This window comes from Microtus ochrogaster, chromosome 4 (genome assembly GCF_000317375.1).
Source record: "Microtus ochrogaster isolate Prairie Vole_2 chromosome 4, MicOch1.0, whole genome shotgun sequence".
Classification (NCBI taxonomy): domain Eukaryota; kingdom Metazoa; phylum Chordata; class Mammalia; order Rodentia; family Cricetidae; genus Microtus; species Microtus ochrogaster.
Genome location: NC_022011.1, coordinates 51,976,806 through 51,995,790, shown reverse-complemented (window position 1 = coordinate 51,995,790; position 18,985 = coordinate 51,976,806). Strand labels below are relative to the sequence as shown.

Below are 18,985 nucleotides of genomic sequence, written 5' to 3'. Positions count from 1 at the left end.
GTTGTGGCCAGCAGCAATTCTGTTCTCATGATAACTGTCCAGACAACAGCTCCAAGTCTATGTCCGGTTTGAACAGTCACACAGCAGAAAGGTCCAACACTGAGAACAAGTGACACCTTCAGTGTTGACAGGACCTATTCAAAAGCACAAGGCAGCCCTCTTCAGAATGATCTTGCACTGACCAGTTTTATGTGGACTTGACCCAAGCTAGACTCGTGTGAGAAGAGGGAGCCCTATTGAGATTAGCTGTAGGCAGACGAGCCTGCGGGGAATTTTCTTAATTAGTAATTGAGGGAGGGAGGGCTCATCCCATTGTGGTTGGGGATCTCCCCAGACTAGCTGGTGGTCTTGGGTTCTATGGGAAAACAGGCTGAGCAAGCCATAAAGAACAAGCCAAGAAGCAGCACTCCTCCATGGCCTCTGCATCAGCTCTGCCTCCCGGTTCCTGTCCTGTTTGAGTTCCTGTCCTGACTTCCTTCAGGGATGGACTCCAGTGTGGAAGCATAAGCCCAAACCCCTTTTCTTTTCTCTCCAACTTTCTTTTGGTCATGTTACCTTTCGGCATCAGACACCCTAAGACAAATGTCAAAATAAAATTGAAAATAGGGCCTGCGCGATGGCTCAGCAGTTAAGAGCATGCAAAACGCCCATGTCAGGGAGCTGACAACTACCTGTGACTCCAGCTCCTGGGGGATCTAATGCCTCTGGCTTCCCAGGACACGTATGGCTTCCCAGGAACATCACGCACACGTGCATACCCACGCAATACATGCACTTACAAGCAATAAAGGAAATCTTTCCAATTGAAAACCAGGAAAACAATACATTATTTAGAGATAGGTATATTGCAAAGAAGAAAAGCGAGGGGCAGGTCAACATCTGATGCAAGAGAGTGTGTTCCTGTCATGGGGGAGGGCACTCTGCACAGGGCCACTGGGGCTGGAGGTGTCTAATATGTGTGTGCTTCCCCACCAGTTCCCACTTTGTTATTCTTACCAGCTGACCCTGGGCTCCACCTACCCAGTTACAGACTGGGTACATTTCACAAGGCAGCCCTCCTCCCCTTCCCCCTGAGCCTTTGTGAAGTCTGATCTCTTCAGGACAGGTGGACATATCACCTCATACACACACACACACACACACACACACACAAGTTCAAGAGCATGCTTGGCTCACGGTGTATGCCTACAATCTGTCTTTGGCTTGTACTTGGACCCAGTAAGTGTGTGTTGAATGACTGAATGAATTCATAAAGAAAAGAAGCCCTTGGGCTAGGGAGGTAGCCCATTCTGTGCCGTGCTTCCCAGAAGGAGGAGGGCCTGTGTTTGAGCTCCAGCTCTTATTGAACAAAACAAAACAAACAATATCAACAAAGCTAGACACTGGTCTGTGCTCGTATTCCCAGCCCTGAGGAGACAGAGGGCAGCTCCGCCTGGGGCCTGTTGGCCAAGCAGTCTAGACAAATCAGTGCATCCACATTTCCCCACATATAAACATACACCCCACCCAGACATACGCATTTACACCAAAAAAAAATTTTAATGGGGGAGAGGGTACTGGGAAGATGTCTCAATGGTTAAGAGAGCTTGCAGAAGGCCCAGATTCACTTCCCGGCACCCAAATGGAAGCTCACAGTGTTCTCTCAGTTCTACGAGATCTCTGTGCCCATGCATATATCCAGGGTAACACTCATAGACATAAAATAAAATATAGCTATTTTCAAAATGGATTTATTTTAGGGAAGCTGGAGAGATGGTGAAGAGCTCTGGTTGCTCTCCCAGAGGACCCAGACTTCATTCCCAGCACCTGCACAGCTCTGACAACTGTGTATCTCCAGGTCCAGGGAACCCAATGCTCTCTTCTGACCTTCGTGGGCACCAGGCATGCACAGATATATAAACAGGCAAAATACCTATACACATAAAATAGTAAAATAAAGACAGTAGGGGAAATTTATTTTTTATCTTTCTTTTCTTTTTTTTCTTGAGACAGAGTTTCTCTATGTAGCCCTGCCTGTCCTTGAACTTTCTCTATAGATCAGGCTGTCCTCAAATTCACAGATTCACCTACCTCTGCCTCCCAAATTCTGAGATTAAAGGTGTGCACTACCGCTGCCCGGCAGTAGGAGAAATCCTTATTCTACTGATTTATTTACTGTTTTTAATTGTGGTGTGTGTATGTGTGTTTTTGCACAAGCATGCAGGCCCCCAAGACAAAGACATCTAGAGTTACAGGGGGTTGTGAGCCACCTAACATGTGTGCTGGGAACTGAACTCAGATCCTCTGCAAAAGCAGTATATGCCATTAACTCTTGATCCATAATCTACCTCTCTAAAGTAGATTTTAAAAGAAGGAGAAGCAGGAGGAAGAGGAGGAAGAAAGGAAGGGTGGGAGGAAGGCTTGCAGAGGAGCTTTTCCACTGAAGGTGTTTCAGCTTTTGAACGAAGTGAGAAACCCTGAGGCGGCGGCGGGCAGCTGAGGTCTCATCAGGTCCCACAGGAAGCCCCAAGGGGAGTTCGGGAGTTCGGGGAGGGAGCAAAGGAGGCTCTGACTCTAAGCCTCCACATTCCTCTGCTTGAGCCTGAGCCAAGCCACACACAGCACATCTGGGGCTTACCCCGCCCAGGGCCTGGAGCCCTTGCCCCTTCCTTAGCGCTGGCCAGTTTCTGTCTTTGTCCTCACTGTTCCCAGTTCCCGGCCTCCCACCCTTCTTGGCAGGCTAATCTGGGTACTTGACCATGAGTGTCTCCCCAGGAGCCAGAAGCCTTGCCCCATCTCTGTCTGCCTCCTCTTTTCAGGCCCTTACTTGCCCATCAGGAAGCCCTGTTTGGCTTGGAAGAGGGGGTGCTGGCAGGCTGGTAGCTCCCCATGGCCATAGCCTTTTCACGCTCTGACCCCCCCCCCCTTTCCTGTCCTTTGGTGTCTCTGCCTCCTCTGGCCTTTCAGGGGTGGAAAAAAAAAGAACTTGGGGGGAATGTGGGATGGGGAGCTAGCGGGAAACTGGAGCCTGGTGCCCAGTGCTGACCACACCCAGAGATTCCCTTCTGGATCCCCACAAACTGGGCTTTGAAGAGATCCAGCCACCTCCTGGGTTCCTCCCCTCTGGGGTCCTGAGCTGGAAGAAAGAGGCCTTTGCTGGGCCTGAAACACCAGACCCTCAGCCAGGGCAGCAATCCCAGCCCTATTGTCCTTGTCTGCTCGGGCAGCCAAGGCATCGCCCAGATGCCTGCAGCAAAGGGCACTCTCCAGCTCCAGAAGCCCTGTCTGCTGGTGGTCTCAACACATGGCTCCCTGCTGCCTCATGGATGGGATTCTTTGTGTCGCTGGAATTCCCATCTTGTAAGGGCATGAAGTGGCATGGCCCCTGGCCAGGAAGCTCTGGGTCAGCAGGAGGGGTAGGGTTAGGTCAGAGCTAACAGAGAGCTTTCCCAGCCCCCAGCCAGTGTCCAGGAACTCCTTGCGGACCAGCACCCAAGCATTCTTTGGGACACTGATCCTTTTTTTGCCTTGTCACCTCCTCAGTTTAGGTGTCTGAGCATCTCTCCCAGGCAAAGAGGGCCGGTCAAACCCCTGAAATAAAATTCAGAGACCGAGGCCACATCTGCCCTCACTTTCCCTGTTGGGCTTGTGTGATGGCTGGTCATTCCTGCTCTTTCCAGTTCAGAGCCACTTGGTGCTCATTAACCCTGGGAATCCGTCGTCACTGCACCTCGTACCTGCTCCACAAGCAGATGCTGAGCCCCTGGGCCCCTCTGAGCCTCCAGCCAAGGCCTAGTAGTTGGAACTTAGCTCTCTCTGCAAAGAGGTTTGGCTTGCCTTTCCGCATGCCTGGGTCAAATTTGACTCTGAGGAGCAGCTCTCTCCAAGCAAGGCTGCATAGGAGCCAGCCCAGGTAATCCCCAGCTCCAGGTATCCTTCCCTCACAACTCCCCAGGACAGAGCTGGGCACTCTCTTTGCTAGACAGACAAGAACGAGGACCGTGGGCGATAGCTGTGGGGAAATATAGCCAAGAGCTTGAGAGAGAAGGGGTGATGCGGTTGAGTCACCCACACCGCTCCAGTCACCTGCGCCTTTGGAAAGGGCTGGGCGAACTTTGGGCAGGTCCCACGGTGGGTGGGCCTTAATGTGGGCGGGGCCTACTCCAGCCCTGCCCCGGCGCCTAACTCTGGGGCCCGGGCCACCCAGGCCTCCACGCTGCCCGCTGTCCGGGGTCCCCGCTGTGTTCTCCTGCGCGCTCCCATGGCCGGAAAGTTGCTGTCACTGTTGCCACCCCTGCTGCTGGCTGCGGTGGGTCTCGCCGGCCTCCTGCTGCTGTGCGTTCCTACCCAAGACGTCCGGGAGCCGCCTGCTCTCAAGGTGCTCGCGCCCACCGTGGCGCTGGTCTGGGAAACAGCTGGCTGGGGCTGGGGGCCGGGCGGGGAGCTGTCGGGGAATTTAGGAGCGCGCAGAAACGCCCTGGGCTCCCGCGTAAGCGCGGGACCAACCCGCGCTGTGCCTCCGGCCGGGTCCTAGGTTCCGCGCTTGGTTTTACTGAATACGCGGGGTGACAGCGACGCTTCCGGAGCTCCACAGCACTGGAGGCCAAGTTCGTGGGAATTCTTCTGCTGCAGCTTCGCGATGGAGCTGCCTGCGCAGCGGAGACGCTGTCTTCCCGCTCCCTCCAGGAGGTTCCTATCTCCCCTGGCTGTGACAAAAACCCCCGCCCTTAGTCCAGCGTGATATCCGGGCAGCACCCAGAGCGCGCCGTTATAGAAAGGCATTTGTTCTAGATTCAGCTCCAGATAGGGGACAGCACACACTAGGGACTTTCAACCCCTCTCAGACCAATGTCTGAAGAGAGACACTTGAAGGAAGCTTGCTGATTCTAAAGGGGTCACCAACCCTCAGCCGCCTCAGGCTAGAAGCTGGCACCTTTAACTTTTTGTCGATCTTGTGCTGAGTTTGTGTGGAGAGTGGATATCCTAACTCCAGGGACCTAGGATGGAAGGGAAAGAGCTCTCCGGCTATGCGGGATGGACTGTGGGGTGTGGGAGTTGGATCACTGTATCTGACTGGCTCTGGAGGAGTTCCCTGTTGTGCTGGAGGACTGGAGCAGCCCTTTCTCAAGCTAGAACTGGCACATGCCCCAGGCTGGTATCCAGCCAGGCTCCTTCAGCTGGAGCCCAGCCCCCTGGAGTAGGATACCCTACAAAGAAGGCCCATCCGACACTCCCCTCAGCTCTACAAAACCAACCTCTCCCTGACTTTGAGGTTCGGGAAGGGCCATAGATTGGAGACATACACTCTTTCCCAGTGGTCCTTATTTCACATCCTCAGGTTAGGCTAAGGTCCTTACAAGCCGGTAGAGTGGGGGAAAGAAGGAAGAGTAGCCCTTGGGTTTGGTTCCCCTGAATTGAGGAGCTTGTGTCTCCAAGGCAGAGTTCCAGTTGCCCTCGTCAGGAAGTCTACTTTCTGGTCCTGGCAGTGTCATCCTCAGGCAGTTGGGGGGGGGGTCACCCCAGGAACTCCCAGTCAGTTTCCTTCCATTCAAGCTGTATCAGTGTGAACGCCTTTGACTGTCCCTGAGACTCAAATGAACCTCGATGCAAAACTGGTGGGGACAGAGAACTGGAAAGCTAAAGGGATGTAAGTCCTACGTCCCTCAGGCTGACTTGCCACTCCCACCCACAGTATGGCATCGTCCTGGATGCTGGCTCTTCACACACATCCATGTTTGTCTACAAGTGGCCAGCAGACAAAGAGAATGACACAGGCATCGTGGGTCAGCACAGCTCCTGTGATGTTGAAGGTGAGAATGGTCTTAGCGTCACAGGCCCAGGTAGTCTTTTCCCCTCTACCTGCTGCTAGGTGCGGCTCACATGAAGCAGGAGTTCAAAAAGAGAGGCTGGGTTCTCTGGACCTGGGAGGGGCTGTGGGTACTTCATGTTCTGGAACAGAAATCCTGGGGAGCAGGCAGAAGCCTCGGGGTTTAATGGCCCAAGATGGGTCTCTATAGACGAGGTAGGTGGGGCTCTAAGGATCTTAGGGTGTACCCAGGCTGGCTCTTTGGAGGTTGGCTAGGCTAACAATGCCTGAGTATTTCTCCTGGCACCTGTGCCCACACCCACCAAGCAGACGGCAGCTTCAGAGGCTCTGGGTGGCACCTGGACCCTTTGTCTCTAATTGGGTATCTTTGGGATTAAGCTGGGAGGGTATGTCTGGGCAGCCCCATCTAAAAAGCCTATGTCCACCAAACCTGGGCTCAATTCCTTGCTCCCTCTAGGTGGGGGCATCTCCAGCTATGCACATGACCCTTCCAGGGCAGGCCAGAGTCTGGTTGAATGTCTTGAACAGGCGCTTCAGGATGTGCCCAAAGACAGACATGCCGGCACACCACTCTACCTGGGAGCTACAGCAGGCATGCGTCTACTCAAGTGAGTCTTTACACCGACTGGGCCCAGGGGCCTCCACAGCCCTTCGACAGAGAAGAACTCCCCTCCCTGGGCAAGGGCGTCTGGGGATGAGTTCCATCAGAGTCCTCCCCATTCCACAGCCTGACCAGCCCAGAGGCCACAGCCAGGGTGCTTGAGGCGGTGACACAGACGCTCACACGGTACCCCTTTGACTTCCGCGGTGCTCGAATCCTCTCGGGACAGGATGAAGGGGTGTTTGGCTGGGTGACTGCCAACTACCTACTGGAGAACTTCATCAAGGTGGGCCCTGCAGCTGGCCCAAAGAGCCCGGGGTCCCGTGGGCCTTGCCTCTCCACTCTCTTAAACTGATGTCTACCCTCCACAGTATGGCTGGGTGGGCCGGTGGATCCGGCCAAGGAAGGGAACGCTAGGGGCCATGGACCTTGGGGGTGCCTCAACACAGATCACCTTTGAGACGACCAGCCCATCTGAAGATCCAGAGAGTGAGGTCCATCTGCGGCTCTACGGTCAGCACTACCGTGTCTACACCCACAGCTTCCTTTGCTATGGCCGAGACCAGGTTCTCCAGAGGCTGCTGGCCAGTGCCCTCAAGGTGCCTTCCCAACCTCAGCCACCATACCACACTAGTGCCTCCTTGAGGGAAGGGAAGCAGAAGGGACCTGGGGCAACAGAGCAGAGTCAGGAAAGCAGCTCATACTGACTTCAGGGCCTGTATAAAAGAGGCCTCTTTTTACATGGATGCACACATAGCTATGAGGTCCACAGTGGGTCAGACCTCCATGATGGTGTCCGCTTTCAGCCGCAACCACCAGGTCACCTGACCAGGGCTTCTCCAGCTGGGTGTGCCTCGGCTTAAAGACGGGTGGGGAGGAACTCGATAGGATAAAGGGTCGGGAATAGAGGTCTAGAGTAAGGAGAGCCAAGGGTCACCTCACAGAACCTCGAATACCTGGCCAAAGTGTTCACTGTTTGTTCAGCAGATAATGGTTAGCCACGATTGTTCGTGAACACAACAGGGCAGTCGCCCACAAAATGCTACTTCTCTGGCGGGGTGGGAAGCAGTAACGGAGTGGGAAATTCCATCTGTGTTCTGGTTAACTCCCCAGACTCATCACTTCCACCCCTGCTGGCCAAAGGGCTACACCACCGAAGTGCTGCTCCGAGATGTCTACCGGTCACCATGCACCACGGACCTGCGTCCTCATGTTTTCAACAGCAGCGCCCTTATCAGACTTTCGGGGACCAGCAGCCCCGCCCTCTGCCGTGACCTAGTCTCTGGGCTCTTCAACTTCTCCTCCTGCCCCTTTTCCCAGTGCTCCTTCAATGGGGTCTTCCAGCCGCCTGTGACTGGGAACTTCATAGTGAGTCTGGGTAGATGGATGCGGGGGCTGGGGGGGCACCAAGTATCTGGGGTCTTGTGATAGACTGTACAACTCTTCCTCCCATAGGCCTTTTCTGCTTTCTACTACACCGTGGACTTCCTCAGGATGGTGATGGGGCTGCCGGTGGGCACCCTGCATCAGCTGGAGGCAGCCGCGGAGACCGTCTGTAACCAGACCTGGGCTGAGGTGAGACCTGTTCCCCACAGTCTCCATGGCTGGGCAGGAGGCTTGCCCATTCATTAGCTGTATGCAGAGAGAAACCCAGTCATTTCAGAGTGCTGACTGCCATAGACAGACTCCAGAGAGGGCCAGGCTAATGTGGGGGAGCCTGGGGCTGGGTAAGTAACCAAAGTCTAGAGAGCAGGTCTCCTGGGGACAGGTATTGCAAAGGCTCCATGGCAACAGGGAGCTCAAAGTAGGCTGAGACAGACAGGCAGGTGTCTAGGAGAGAGTGTGGAAGGGTCTCACCAACTGGAAAAGAACACTCAGGAGAGACTCAGCAGGGCCTGGGGTATGCCCAGAAGAGTTGAAGATGCCACCAGATTTCTGGTTCTGGCCACTGCCTGAATACTAGCTCCAGGTAAGGAAGAATAGATAGGTCTGGATAGCTAGAGTGTGAGGTGACCACAAAATCTCCTGAAGAAATAAGTTCTCCTAGTCTTAGGCACCCTTGACAGTCCCAGAAAAGTGGGACTAAGCCGTCAGAGAGCAGCATTCAAGGCTGGCCGTCTGTTGCTTTGATTATGAAGCAAGGGTGTTTCCTAGTGGCTATCCCTGCTGTCCTCTCCATCTGGCTGTTGGAAGGAGGACCCAGGGCCTTCCAGCAGTCATGTGGTTTATCCCAGAGGAGTATCTGTCTGGGAAGGGCGTTTTGGACTAGGCCTTTCTGTCTATTTCCAGCCATAGGCCTCTCTTGGCCTGAGCAGTAGGGAGGGTGCCGCACCCCGATAGCTCCTCGTGGTTCTTAATCTAACGACGTATTGCTCTCTTCTTAGCTTCAGGCCCGAGTGCCAAGGCAGCAGGCCCGCCTGGCTGACTACTGCGCCGGAGCCATGTTCATACAACAGCTACTAAGCCGCGGCTATGGCTTCGACGAGCGCTCCTTCAGCGGCGTGGTCTTCCAAAAGAAGGTGGGTGATGGGTGGGGCCGGAGGATTTGGGGCGCGGTCTCCTGGAAGCTGACGCCACGACCCCTCTTAGGCCGCAGACACGGCTGTCGGCTGGGCGCTGGGCTACATGCTGAATTTGACCAACCTGATTCCCGCTGACCTTCCGAGACTACGTAAAGGAACGCACTTCAATTCCTGGGTCGCTCTCCTCCTGCTCTTCGCAGTCCTGCTCTTGGCGGCTCTGGTCCTGCTTCTGCGCCAATTGCGCTCGGCCAAGTCTCCAGGCGCCCTCTAGGGGTGCACCGGGAGCTGCTCCCAACTCCCCAGGGCATCCTTGTCACAGTCAGCCTGAGGATCCACATCCCTACATTCACGGAAAGCCTTGGTAGGCCCCTGCAGTTTTCTCCAGCCGGGAGTTCTCAAGAATTTCCTCCCCCCTCTCTTCCTGGGGTGTCAAGTCTCTCAGTCTGTGACTCAGGGTGAGGTCCTCTCAGAGAGGACATTTGTTCTGATCTTCAGGGCCCTGGGAATTTCCTGTGCGTACTCTGGGCCTTTAGATAGGCAACCACCAGAGCCTACAGGCTAGGAGTCCGTTCAATGCCTACTTGTAAAAAAAAAATTTGTAATAAACGATTTTTCCTAGAGCAGTGAAGTGTTCATAGGGTGGGGCATCCTTCTGCAGTTCCTCCTTCCAGCTGTCGGTCGTTCCGCTATAGCCCTGGTTCCAAGATACTGTCTTCTTGCTTCCTTCCTTTCTGGACCAGACGTGAGGCAACGAAGGAACTCCTTTACACTGATTTGGGTTGTCCCCTAGTCTTCTCTGATTGACAGAACCCTAACAAACCTCAGGTCCCCCCTTGATGATGGGTAGGAATTGAGGATGCACCCCGACTGCAGAGGCTCCCGAAGTGTAAGGAACCCTCCATTCCACACTAAGTTTCTGTGTCCTCTGGGCAGAAAAGAATTCTCCCCCACCTCTTTTATGGGACATGAGTTCAGACACAATTTTTGTTCTCTCGGTGTTTTAGGGCTGGTTGGGGGTGCACAGGCATGCACACACACGAAGCCGTTGTTTGATACATTTTGTTTTTGGTTTTTTTTTCTGTTTTTTTTTTTAGTTTTTCGAGACAGGGTTTCTCTGTAGCTTTGGAGCCTGTCCTGGCACTAGCTCTTGTAGACCAGGCTGGCCTCGAACTCACAGAGATCCGCCTGCCTCTGCCTCCCGAGTGCTGGGATTAAAGGCGTGCGCCACCACCGCCCGGCTTGATACATTTTGTTAACCTGTAGTAGCAAGTCTCCACACTCTGACACCATAAACCCGAGGGAGTGAAAGAACCGCAGGGCCGGGGAACTCAACCTTGCTTTTTTTTTTTTTTTTTTTTTTGCTTTGCTTTGCTTTTCGAGACAGGGTTTCTCTGTGTAGCTTTGGCTGTCCAGGCTGACTTTGAACTCAGAAATCTGCCTGCCTCTGCGTTCCGTGTGCTGAAATTAAAGGTGTGCACCACCAGTGCCCCGCAAGGTTTTTTTTCTTCTGTTTTACATTTTTTTTTAAAAATATATTTATTATATATACAACATTCTGTCTGTATGTATGTCTGCAGGCCAGAAGAGGGCGCCAGACGTCATTACAGATGGTTGTGAGCCACCATGTGGTTGCTGGGAATTGAACTCAGGACCTTTGGAAGAGCAGGCAATGCTCTTAACCACTGAGCCATCTCACCAGCCCCCTCTGTTTTACATTTTTAAAACTCACTATGTAACCCTGGATGTCCTGGAACTTGATATGTAGAGCAAGCTGGTCTCAAACTCACAGATAGCTCCCTATTTCTGCCTCTTGAGTGGTGGGATTAAAGGAGTCTGCCACCACACTTAGCTTTCAACCTTGCTTTCTTGACTTAGTCGGGGGGCGGTCTCTGGATGGGATGGGGTGTGTTCTCAGGGGATTGTAACCGAAGAGTAAACACGAGACACCGTGTAGGCTCCACGCTGTGCGACTCAAGGAAAACAAAAGCCAAGGGACAAGGAAAACAAAAGCCATTACCTGGGACAGTGACCACCTTGGACAGCTCCCAGACGCCTGCCAGCAGCGACGTCAATTTACTTTTGCCCTCTGGTGGAGTCACTCGGAAACGAGTCTGGCTGGCGTCAGGAGCGATCTAGTGAGCCTGCCGTGTTTGCTTTACTTCGTGGATTAGAAAGCCCGGAGGCGGCTCTGGGTACACCTGTGCGACTCTATGCACCTGTTTATCATTTGTTCAATACATTTTGCAAATCTGCAACAGTCAGCCTGGTCTACATAGCAAGACCATAGTTCCAGGACAGCTAATGCTTGCTATTTGTGTTCCCCTAGTTCAAGGTCCTCCGCTCTGAAAGAGTGGGCGGCTGGGTTTGGCAGTCGGACCACTAAAAGGAAGGGACGCATCCTGGGTTGCGCACTCCTGGTCAATCCCAAACCAGATTTCTAGGTAATGAGGAGGCATCCTGCCGTAAAGACGGGAGGGCCCGAGACACTTAGTCGCTTGTAGAAAGGGGACCCCCAACAAGACGCAGAAGGAGGGGGCTCAGTCTGGAGATGTCCCGCCCCCGCAGGTGGAGCGCGCAGGCGCATTCCCTACACGTTTCTCTGACCGCGGAGCCTCCATCCCATCCCGGATCCTTTGCCGCAGCGTCAGCGCCGCCTCCTCCTCTTTTCCTTTTCCGCCCCCTCCCGCTTCCCGGCTTCTCCAGTCACGGTTCCCGGAGCCGGTATTGAGCCCGGGGCCAAAGGGTGCCATGCTGCCCGGGTGGTACTGAAGCATGGCGACGCCGATTCCTCCGCCTTCCTCGCGGCACCTGCGGCTACTGCGGCTGCTGCTCACCGGCCTCATCCTCGGAGCGGCCCTGAACGGTGCCACCGCCCTCCGCCCGGGTGAGCTATAGCTCTGGGCGCAGGCTGCGGGGCGCTCCGGAGCCGGGATCGTCGGGCGGGGAATCCTACCACCCGGCGCCACCCTCATCCTCCCTGCCACCGCCCTGGCTTCACCCGGGCCTGCAGGCAGGCCCGGTCTGCTGGGAATGGATTGGGTAAACAGGTCAGGCCCGTTGAAGGCCAGGCTGGAGGAGTCTTACTTAGTCTCAGGTCCCTGGAGGCGAATGTAGATTTCATGAGCTTCTGGTCTTTGTCTCTGGGTCCCTGAGCCTATTCGGCATATGCCTCCGGATGTCTTTCTGGGCGTCTGCAGCCATCTGGTTCTCGGTGTTCCTCAGAGGGGATCCTGTGTCTTCTTTGTTTCTGTGTCTATGGGTTTTCCAAACGCTAGGGTTGTTCCCGGTGTCTGTGGGCCTTGCTGCTGGCAGCCTTGTCTGGGGCTGGGGGATCCCATAGCAGAGTCTAAGAGTTCCAGGCCCACTAAGGTCTTGTTCTAACTTATGCAGTCAAGCTGCCACCATTCCCTGCCCTGGAGGGTACGTGCCACCCTGTCTTCTGGACTGAGGTTTGTGTGTTTACCCTTCAAAAGAGCCCAGTCTGGGAAATCACTCTTGCCAGATGGGTCCTGAAGCTACAGGATCCAAATTGTATCTTCCTGAAGGGGGCGAAGTGGGAGAGCGCACCCATATGCTCGCTCAGTTCTGGAGCTCTGAAGGGGAGGTGCTTTGAACCCAATTTACAGATGAGGAAACTGAGGCACGGAGAGATGGCTGGTATGCGGCACAACTGGGACTCTAACGAGATTGTTCTGAATGTGGGGCCTTTAAGAGCTGGGCAGGCAGGCCGGGCGATGGTGGCGCACGCCTTTAATCCCAGCACTCGGGAGGCAGAGGCAGGCGAATCTCTGTGAGTTTGAGACCAGCCTGGTCTACAAGAGCTAGTTCCAGGACTGCCCAGAGCTGTAACACAGAGAAACCCTGCCTCGAAAAACAAAACAAACAAACAAACAAAAAGAATGGGACAATGGGGGCAGTGCTCAACCCCTTCTTGGGCAGGTGCTGGCCTCTGCTCATTGGTCACTGTAGCTGGATGTAGAGACCTAGCATGACCCATATCTAAGCATCCCCTTATCACATCTAGTGACCAGGAGAGGCCAGTCCCCGAACGGATAGAATACTAATTACTCTCCAGTTGCCATTGTTCCTGGGAACTCCTCATCACACCCAGACTAGAGAGGGTCTTTCTGTCTAAGATTAAACAATAGACCGATGGGCTAGGGAGGTCCTGCAGCCTCAAACCAGCCTTGTGCAACACACCTCTAGTATAGAGGTCTAACTAGGTTCTCAGTACCAGGGGCAGGGACTGTCTGGCTCCATGGAACCTAGCTGGTGGGTGGAGTCCATGTAAACCTCCCAGTACAGGTTTAATGTTTAACTATCCCTAGCCCAGATTGCTGTCACTGGAGTCTGCTGATCCAGCTATGGAGGATAGAAGGTGCCTGGCCTGGGATTCAGTGTGCCACCTGCCACCAGGGCTGCTGGGACTTCTTTGCAGGAGATGTAGAGTGTCACATTGCAAAGGAAACTAAGCCAAAGGCTGTGGAATGCTCTCCATATCCCAGGGGGCCCTACTGGCTTTGCCTGCAGTGTGCCGTGGCGGCTGGGCTAAGGAGAAGAAGGATCCAGTTGGCCAGAGACACTCACCAGTCAAGGTCGATAATTCCGCTGGGTATTCCTTGGCTTTGCCGACTTCCAGAGACAGGGACCAGCTAACTATTCCTTAGCTTTGAAGAAACTGAACTTATGTGCCCCGCAGGAGAAACTGAGGCATGAGGGTCACTGTCCTAGCTACCTGTTATCAGAATGGTACTGATTGGCATGTATAAGCAGAACGTCATGCTCTGGGCCCCAAATGAGGAAGACAGGAAATGAGCTGGACCGGCATCCTTAGTGCTGACCAGCGTAGGCCTTCAGTGCCTTCGTTGTGTCTAGCCAGCTCCATCTTAGGTCTCCCAAACCTGGTGGCTTCTCTCTGCTCTAGACAAAGGCTAGGCAGGGAGAGCGACTGTCTTCTGGGCTGAGCATTTATTCTGTGGCCTGCCAATCTACTTCCTAGGGTTACAGGATTATGTGATGGAGGCTAGGGAGAAGCACCAGTGTTTAGGAGAAATGGCTACCCAACATCCTTTGCTCTGTCCTCAGTAGCAACCTGGATAAAAGGTCCTGGCTTACTCTGAGCCACACAGAGGTACAAAACCAGCCTTGGAGGATGATACAGTCCTTCCCTAGAGGATGACTGGACAGGAAGGGTCAGTTCTTCTTGAAGGATAAGGCTTAGGCCTGGAAGCGGGGCTGTGAGGAGTGGATGGGACAGGGTAGTTCCCATAAGACTTGGAGCTGTTTGCTTCCTGCTTCTGAGACTTGGCAGCAGGAAGGCAGGGCCTGCCCGGAACAATGACCGGAGATAGGCCAGGCCAGCTCTGTGGAGGGAAGGGTTTCTGAACAGGGCTGCTGTTGTGCTGAGACCCAGCCAAGTGGGCTGTGATGGGCCATGCCTCCTCTGCTTCTTCCTCAGATGATCCCACCTGTCCTGGAAGCCTGGATTGTGCCCTGAAGAGGCGGGCCAGATGCCCCCCAGGTGCCCATGCCTGTGGACCATGCCTTCAGTCTTTCCAGGAGGACCAGCGAGGGTTGTGTGTACCCAGGATGCACCAGTCTCCTGGTATGCCGGAGTATTAAATACAGGGGATATGGATGGGTGAGGTATCTTCCCTGCCCTCCTTCCCTACACGGTGGGCCCATTCCCCTGAGTGCTCAGGTCCAAGACCAGAACGGAACTCTTGTAAGCCTAGGAGTGACAAGTCTTTTTAGCCTTTCAAGATGGTGCTGGCCCCGGGTTGGAAATAGGCTGAGGCCCCATGGCAGCTGAGCCCTCCTAACGTAAAGGCGGACCTCGGGAGAAGGAGAGGTCAGAATGTCAGAGCTTGGAACACGATAGGTCTGCTGAAGGCTGTTCCAGGGGTCTGCGTTAGGACTCTCTAGGCAACCTGTACATGCTACATGACATGTTTGGAAGGATCAGTCCTGTCCTAGAGACGACTGTCAGATAGACAGTCAGTTTGTCTGGATGCCCCTTCAGATGATGAGGGCTCTACCTGAGAGGTGCTGGGGATGTGGCCAGCCAGGTTTCCTGGGAAGAAGTAAAGAGAGCACCGAGAAAAGGCCAGAGGGATTGCTGTAGGGGTCCAAAGAGAAGCTCCCATTGTGAGGTACAAAGTGAGAACCAATCAGGGCCCAACAACCTGTGCACCCCTATAGGCTCCTTCTTTTTTGATGGTGGCAGTAGCCTAGGTGTTTGAGTATACTGTGGCTTCTCTGTCTCTTCAGGATTTCCCATCTCCTCTTGGGCAGAAAAGCTGCCTGGGGATGGGCAAGGTAGGAAATGTGGTGTCTCAGTCGGTGCTCTGCCCAGCTCTTTGGGGACACTAGCTAGGTTAAAGGGTTCCATTCCTTTTGTGAATCTCTGCACATTTCCTTAGCCGTTCTCTCCACCCCCTACCCCCACCCCCACCACCCCAACTTAAAGAAGTTCCCTCAGTTGTCGCCATGGTAACCCAGGATAGTGAAACTTTGGATGCGTCCCCTCCATCTCAGGAGGCTGCTTGCTGCAGGTGTGGTCTAAGGGTCTAGGGCCTCTCTCTATGATGGCCCCTCACACTCCTTAGGGGAGGACCTGGCCCGGCCTAGATTGGAAGAAGAGATTGATTCTCTGGCCCAGGAACTGGCACTGAAGGAGGAGGCTGAGCACTCACGGCTTACGGCACAGCCCTGGCCTGAGGCTGCACAGAACCTCCTGGAGCCCGGTGAGGACCCTTGCTCGCTTTCCTGACCCTGCATCTTTGACAAAAGGCCAAGTCCTGCTGACTTTATGTGCCTGCCTCTCAGCAGCTACCCAGGGATTCTCAAAGTGGGGTCAAGGACTGGAACCCGGCCTCCCCTCCACGCACGGAACCTCCCTGCCCACGCCCCACGCCTCCTTGGGCTCCCCTGTATCTTCTGGACCTGTGCACAAGTCCCCGCTGGAGTCCCGGGGCAGGCATGAAAGTAGCCTCATCCTTGGTAGGTCCAGGTTGGCAGGAAGGACAGGCATGTGGTGGGTGGAAGAAGAGGCACAAAGGGGATGGGGGCGGGCGCAGACTAAGGGCCCTCCTCAGGTGGCTCCTCACAATGGCTCTCTCTCCCACAGTGCTGGTCCTGGCTTTCTGCTTGGTGAGCATAGGCGCCCTGGCACTGGCAGCCCTGTTCTGGTATAGGTGAGCCGCTGACTCCAGCCGGTGGGTGGGGTCTGACCTTCAGCTCCCTAACAACCCCCCTCAACCCCACACCCCTTTCAGGCTACAGCGAGAGATCCGCCTGACTCAGAAGGCCGACTATGCCGCCACAACTAAGGCGCCCGCTTCACCTGCGACACCTCGAATCTCGGTGCGTGGCTCCTCCCCCACCAGGCGTGCTCTTATCCTGTGCGCCCCAGTGTTTAACATTTCCGCCCCCTTCCACAGCCTGGGGATCAGCGGCTGGCGCACAGCGCTGAGATGTATCACTATCAGCACCAGAGACAGCAGATGCTGTGCCTGGAGCGGTGAGCGTCCCTGGCCTGAAGTGGCAGCTACTTTTTCCCAGTGCTTCCGCCCACCCCCACCTCACCTGGTCGCCCTTCCCCACCTGCAAGCAACTTCTTACTTCCTAGCTCCCCACCCCCACCCCTGCCGCAACCCCTTACCCTAGCCCACAGCCCCCACCCGGGGCAACAGTACATTGAGCACCCACCTCTGGGCTCCTGTGCCCTGGAGAGTGCGCAGGGGACCCAGCTATCTCGCCCCCACCAGGCATAAGGAACCTCCAAAGGAACTGGAGTCAGCTTCCTCTGATGAGGAGAACGAAGATGGTGATTTCACTGTGTATGAGTGCCCAGGCCTGGCACCGGTGAGTGCCCTAGGAGTGTGTGTGTTGCGGGGGGGGGGGGGGGTTATCTGTGAGAACTTCTCATCTTGCTGTCTCAGGCCTTGCTGCCAGGCGCTTAACCCAGTGTCTTCCCAGACAGGGGAGATGGAGGTGCGCAACCCACTGTTTGACCATTCCTCGCTGTCTGCACCGGTGCCCGGTCCCCATTCCTCACCTCCGCTGCAGTGACTCCTAGGCTGATGCCCACTTGCCTGCAGCCCACAGCCCACCAATGGGAGAAGCAAGTCCTGGTGTTCCCCGTGGAAAAGAACAGCATTGTGACCTTCTGCATGCTTTTGGCAGGAGGGAGGCACCAGCCCCTGGGCTCCTTTGCCAGGGAGATACTCTGTATTATGTGGGAGACCTAGCATCTGCTTGCACATTCTTCTCTGGTCTGAACCCTCAGACTTGAGGGACTTAGTCCAGGAGCCCTAGAGCCCAGGCATGAATAGAAAGTTCTGGAGATAAAAGCCAATTAAAGTCTTTTTCAAACCTGTGAGCGGCTTCTGGCTCCAGTCACTACTTCCTGGGGGGGCTTGGTGGATGGACATTGAGCGAGGGCCTGGGACTTTCTCTTGCACCTCCAGAGAGAGGTGGTGCCTCTGTAAGGGACTTGGACTGGAGGAGAATCAAACACAGGACAAAACCTTACCCTCCACAGTGGGGACTTACCCCTACTATCCACTCTTCTGCCCCAGAGTTAAGGAATTAGGGCTAGAGGGGCCCAAAGATGGCCAGATTCTGAAGACCCATTCTGTGGGATAAAAAGGGTTGGGAGAGGGAACAGTTTGCATATGCCTGGTTGTGGGTATCCAATGTCTCCATTTCTGTTTGCTATCTACCTAGGACAGAAAGCCAAGAGAATAGCATATAGGCCTGTGGGATTCTTTTTTTTTTTCCTCAATAGTTTACCCTGAGATTTTTCCCCCCCACCGAAGCAGGGTTTCTCTGTGGCTTTGAAGCTTGTTCTGGAACAGGAGCCTAGCTCTGTAGACCAGGCTAGCCCTGAACTCACAGAGATCCGCCCGCCTCTGACTCCCAAGTGCTGGGATTAAAGGTGTATGCCACCACCGTCCCAGTCCAGCCTGTGGGATTCTTACAGGGGACAGGTTCCTGGACTCCTATAATGTATTGGTGGGGGAGGGAGACAGGCCAGGCAGATGGACCTGAAGAATGCAGTGTACCTACAGCCAGACACATGAGGCAGGGATTTAGGTAAAGAGAGTTATGTTGCTTAGAGCCTTACCTACCCAGACTAGTGACTATGACAGCAGCCATACTTTTAGTTCTGAATGAGTGAACATGTGTGTGTGTGTTTGAGGGTTTCTCTGTGTAACAGCTCTGGTTGTCCTAGAACTCATTTTGTAGACCAGGCTGGCCTCGAATTTACAGAAGTCTCCCTTGCCTGTGCCTCCCTAGTGCTGGGATTAAAGGCGTGCCCAGCTAAGTGAATGCATCCTGACTCCTTTAGTTTTTTTCTCTACTAGTTGTGCCATCTGCAGGGATGGGTCAGGATCCTGCTGACCACATAATTTCCTTTGGAAGCATGGGGAACATGTCCCTGTCCACTGACTCCTTCCTGTAGGATGGGCACTACTACAGTCTAATCTCCGGAGACTCTATGGCCTCTCTGATCAAGAAGATGGATGAGCTGGGCATGGTGGCCATGTACTTGGGATGCAGAGGCAGGAAGACCTCTTGAGTTTGAGGTCAGCCTGATCGCAGTAGCAAGCTCCAGGCCAGTCAAGGCTACATAGTGAGACCCTGTCTCAAAAAAAGAGAGAAAGAAAGAAAACCTATTAGAAGGGTCCCAGTGTTCCCTGGTGCTTAGTTAGGTTTCTGTTGTTGTAAGAGACACCATGACCATGGCAAATCTTATAAAGAAAAACATTTAATTGGGGTAGCTTACAGTTCAGAGGTTCAGTCTGTTCTCATCATGGCAGGAAGCAAGGCAGCGTGCAGGCAGACATGGTGCTGGAAAAGGAGCTGAGAGTCCTTAAGTCTTAACTCACAGGCAACAGGAAGTACTCTGTCTTACTGGGCATGGCTTGAGCACATATGAGACCTCAAAGCCCGCCTCCACAGTGACATGCTTCCTCCCACAAGGCCACACCTACTCCAACAAGTCCATACCTCTTAATAGGAGTGCCACTCCCTGTGGTCTTAGTGGGG

The 18,985-nt window shown here is 54.3% G+C and overlaps 2 protein-coding genes across 3 annotated transcripts; both read left to right on the top strand.

The window, feature by feature from the left end:
* Positions 1-4,164: 4,164 nt before the first annotated feature.
* Entpd2 (ectonucleoside triphosphate diphosphohydrolase 2) lies at positions 4,165-9,544 on the top strand. The gene is made up of 9 exons (XM_005346307.2): positions 4,165-4,357; positions 5,672-5,789; positions 6,264-6,414; positions 6,534-6,693; positions 6,779-7,006; positions 7,521-7,775; positions 7,863-7,982; positions 8,792-8,926; positions 8,997-9,544. Exons 1-9 carry the CDS (start codon positions 4,241-4,243, stop codon positions 9,198-9,200), a joined length of 1,488 nt encoding a protein of 495 aa, XP_005346364.1. The 5' UTR covers positions 4,165-4,240; the 3' UTR covers positions 9,201-9,544.
* A 1,822-nt stretch (positions 9,545-11,366) lies between these two features.
* Npdc1 (neural proliferation, differentiation and control 1) lies at positions 11,367-17,310 on the top strand. 2 transcript variants are annotated; one of them, XM_005346306.3, is made up of 9 exons: positions 11,367-11,813; positions 14,388-14,534; positions 15,538-15,675; positions 15,761-15,931; positions 16,059-16,125; positions 16,207-16,294; positions 16,372-16,451; positions 16,699-16,795; positions 16,910-17,310. In XM_005346306.3, exons 1-9 carry the CDS (start codon positions 11,702-11,704, stop codon positions 17,000-17,002), a joined length of 993 nt encoding a protein of 330 aa, XP_005346363.1. In that variant the 5' UTR covers positions 11,367-11,701; the 3' UTR covers positions 17,003-17,310. The 2 variants fall into 2 exon arrangements, with proteins under 2 accessions (XP_005346363.1, XP_005346362.1); XM_005346305.3 differs by having other exon boundaries at positions 11,368-11,813; positions 15,758-15,931.
* Positions 17,311-18,985: the final 1,675 nt, after the last annotated feature.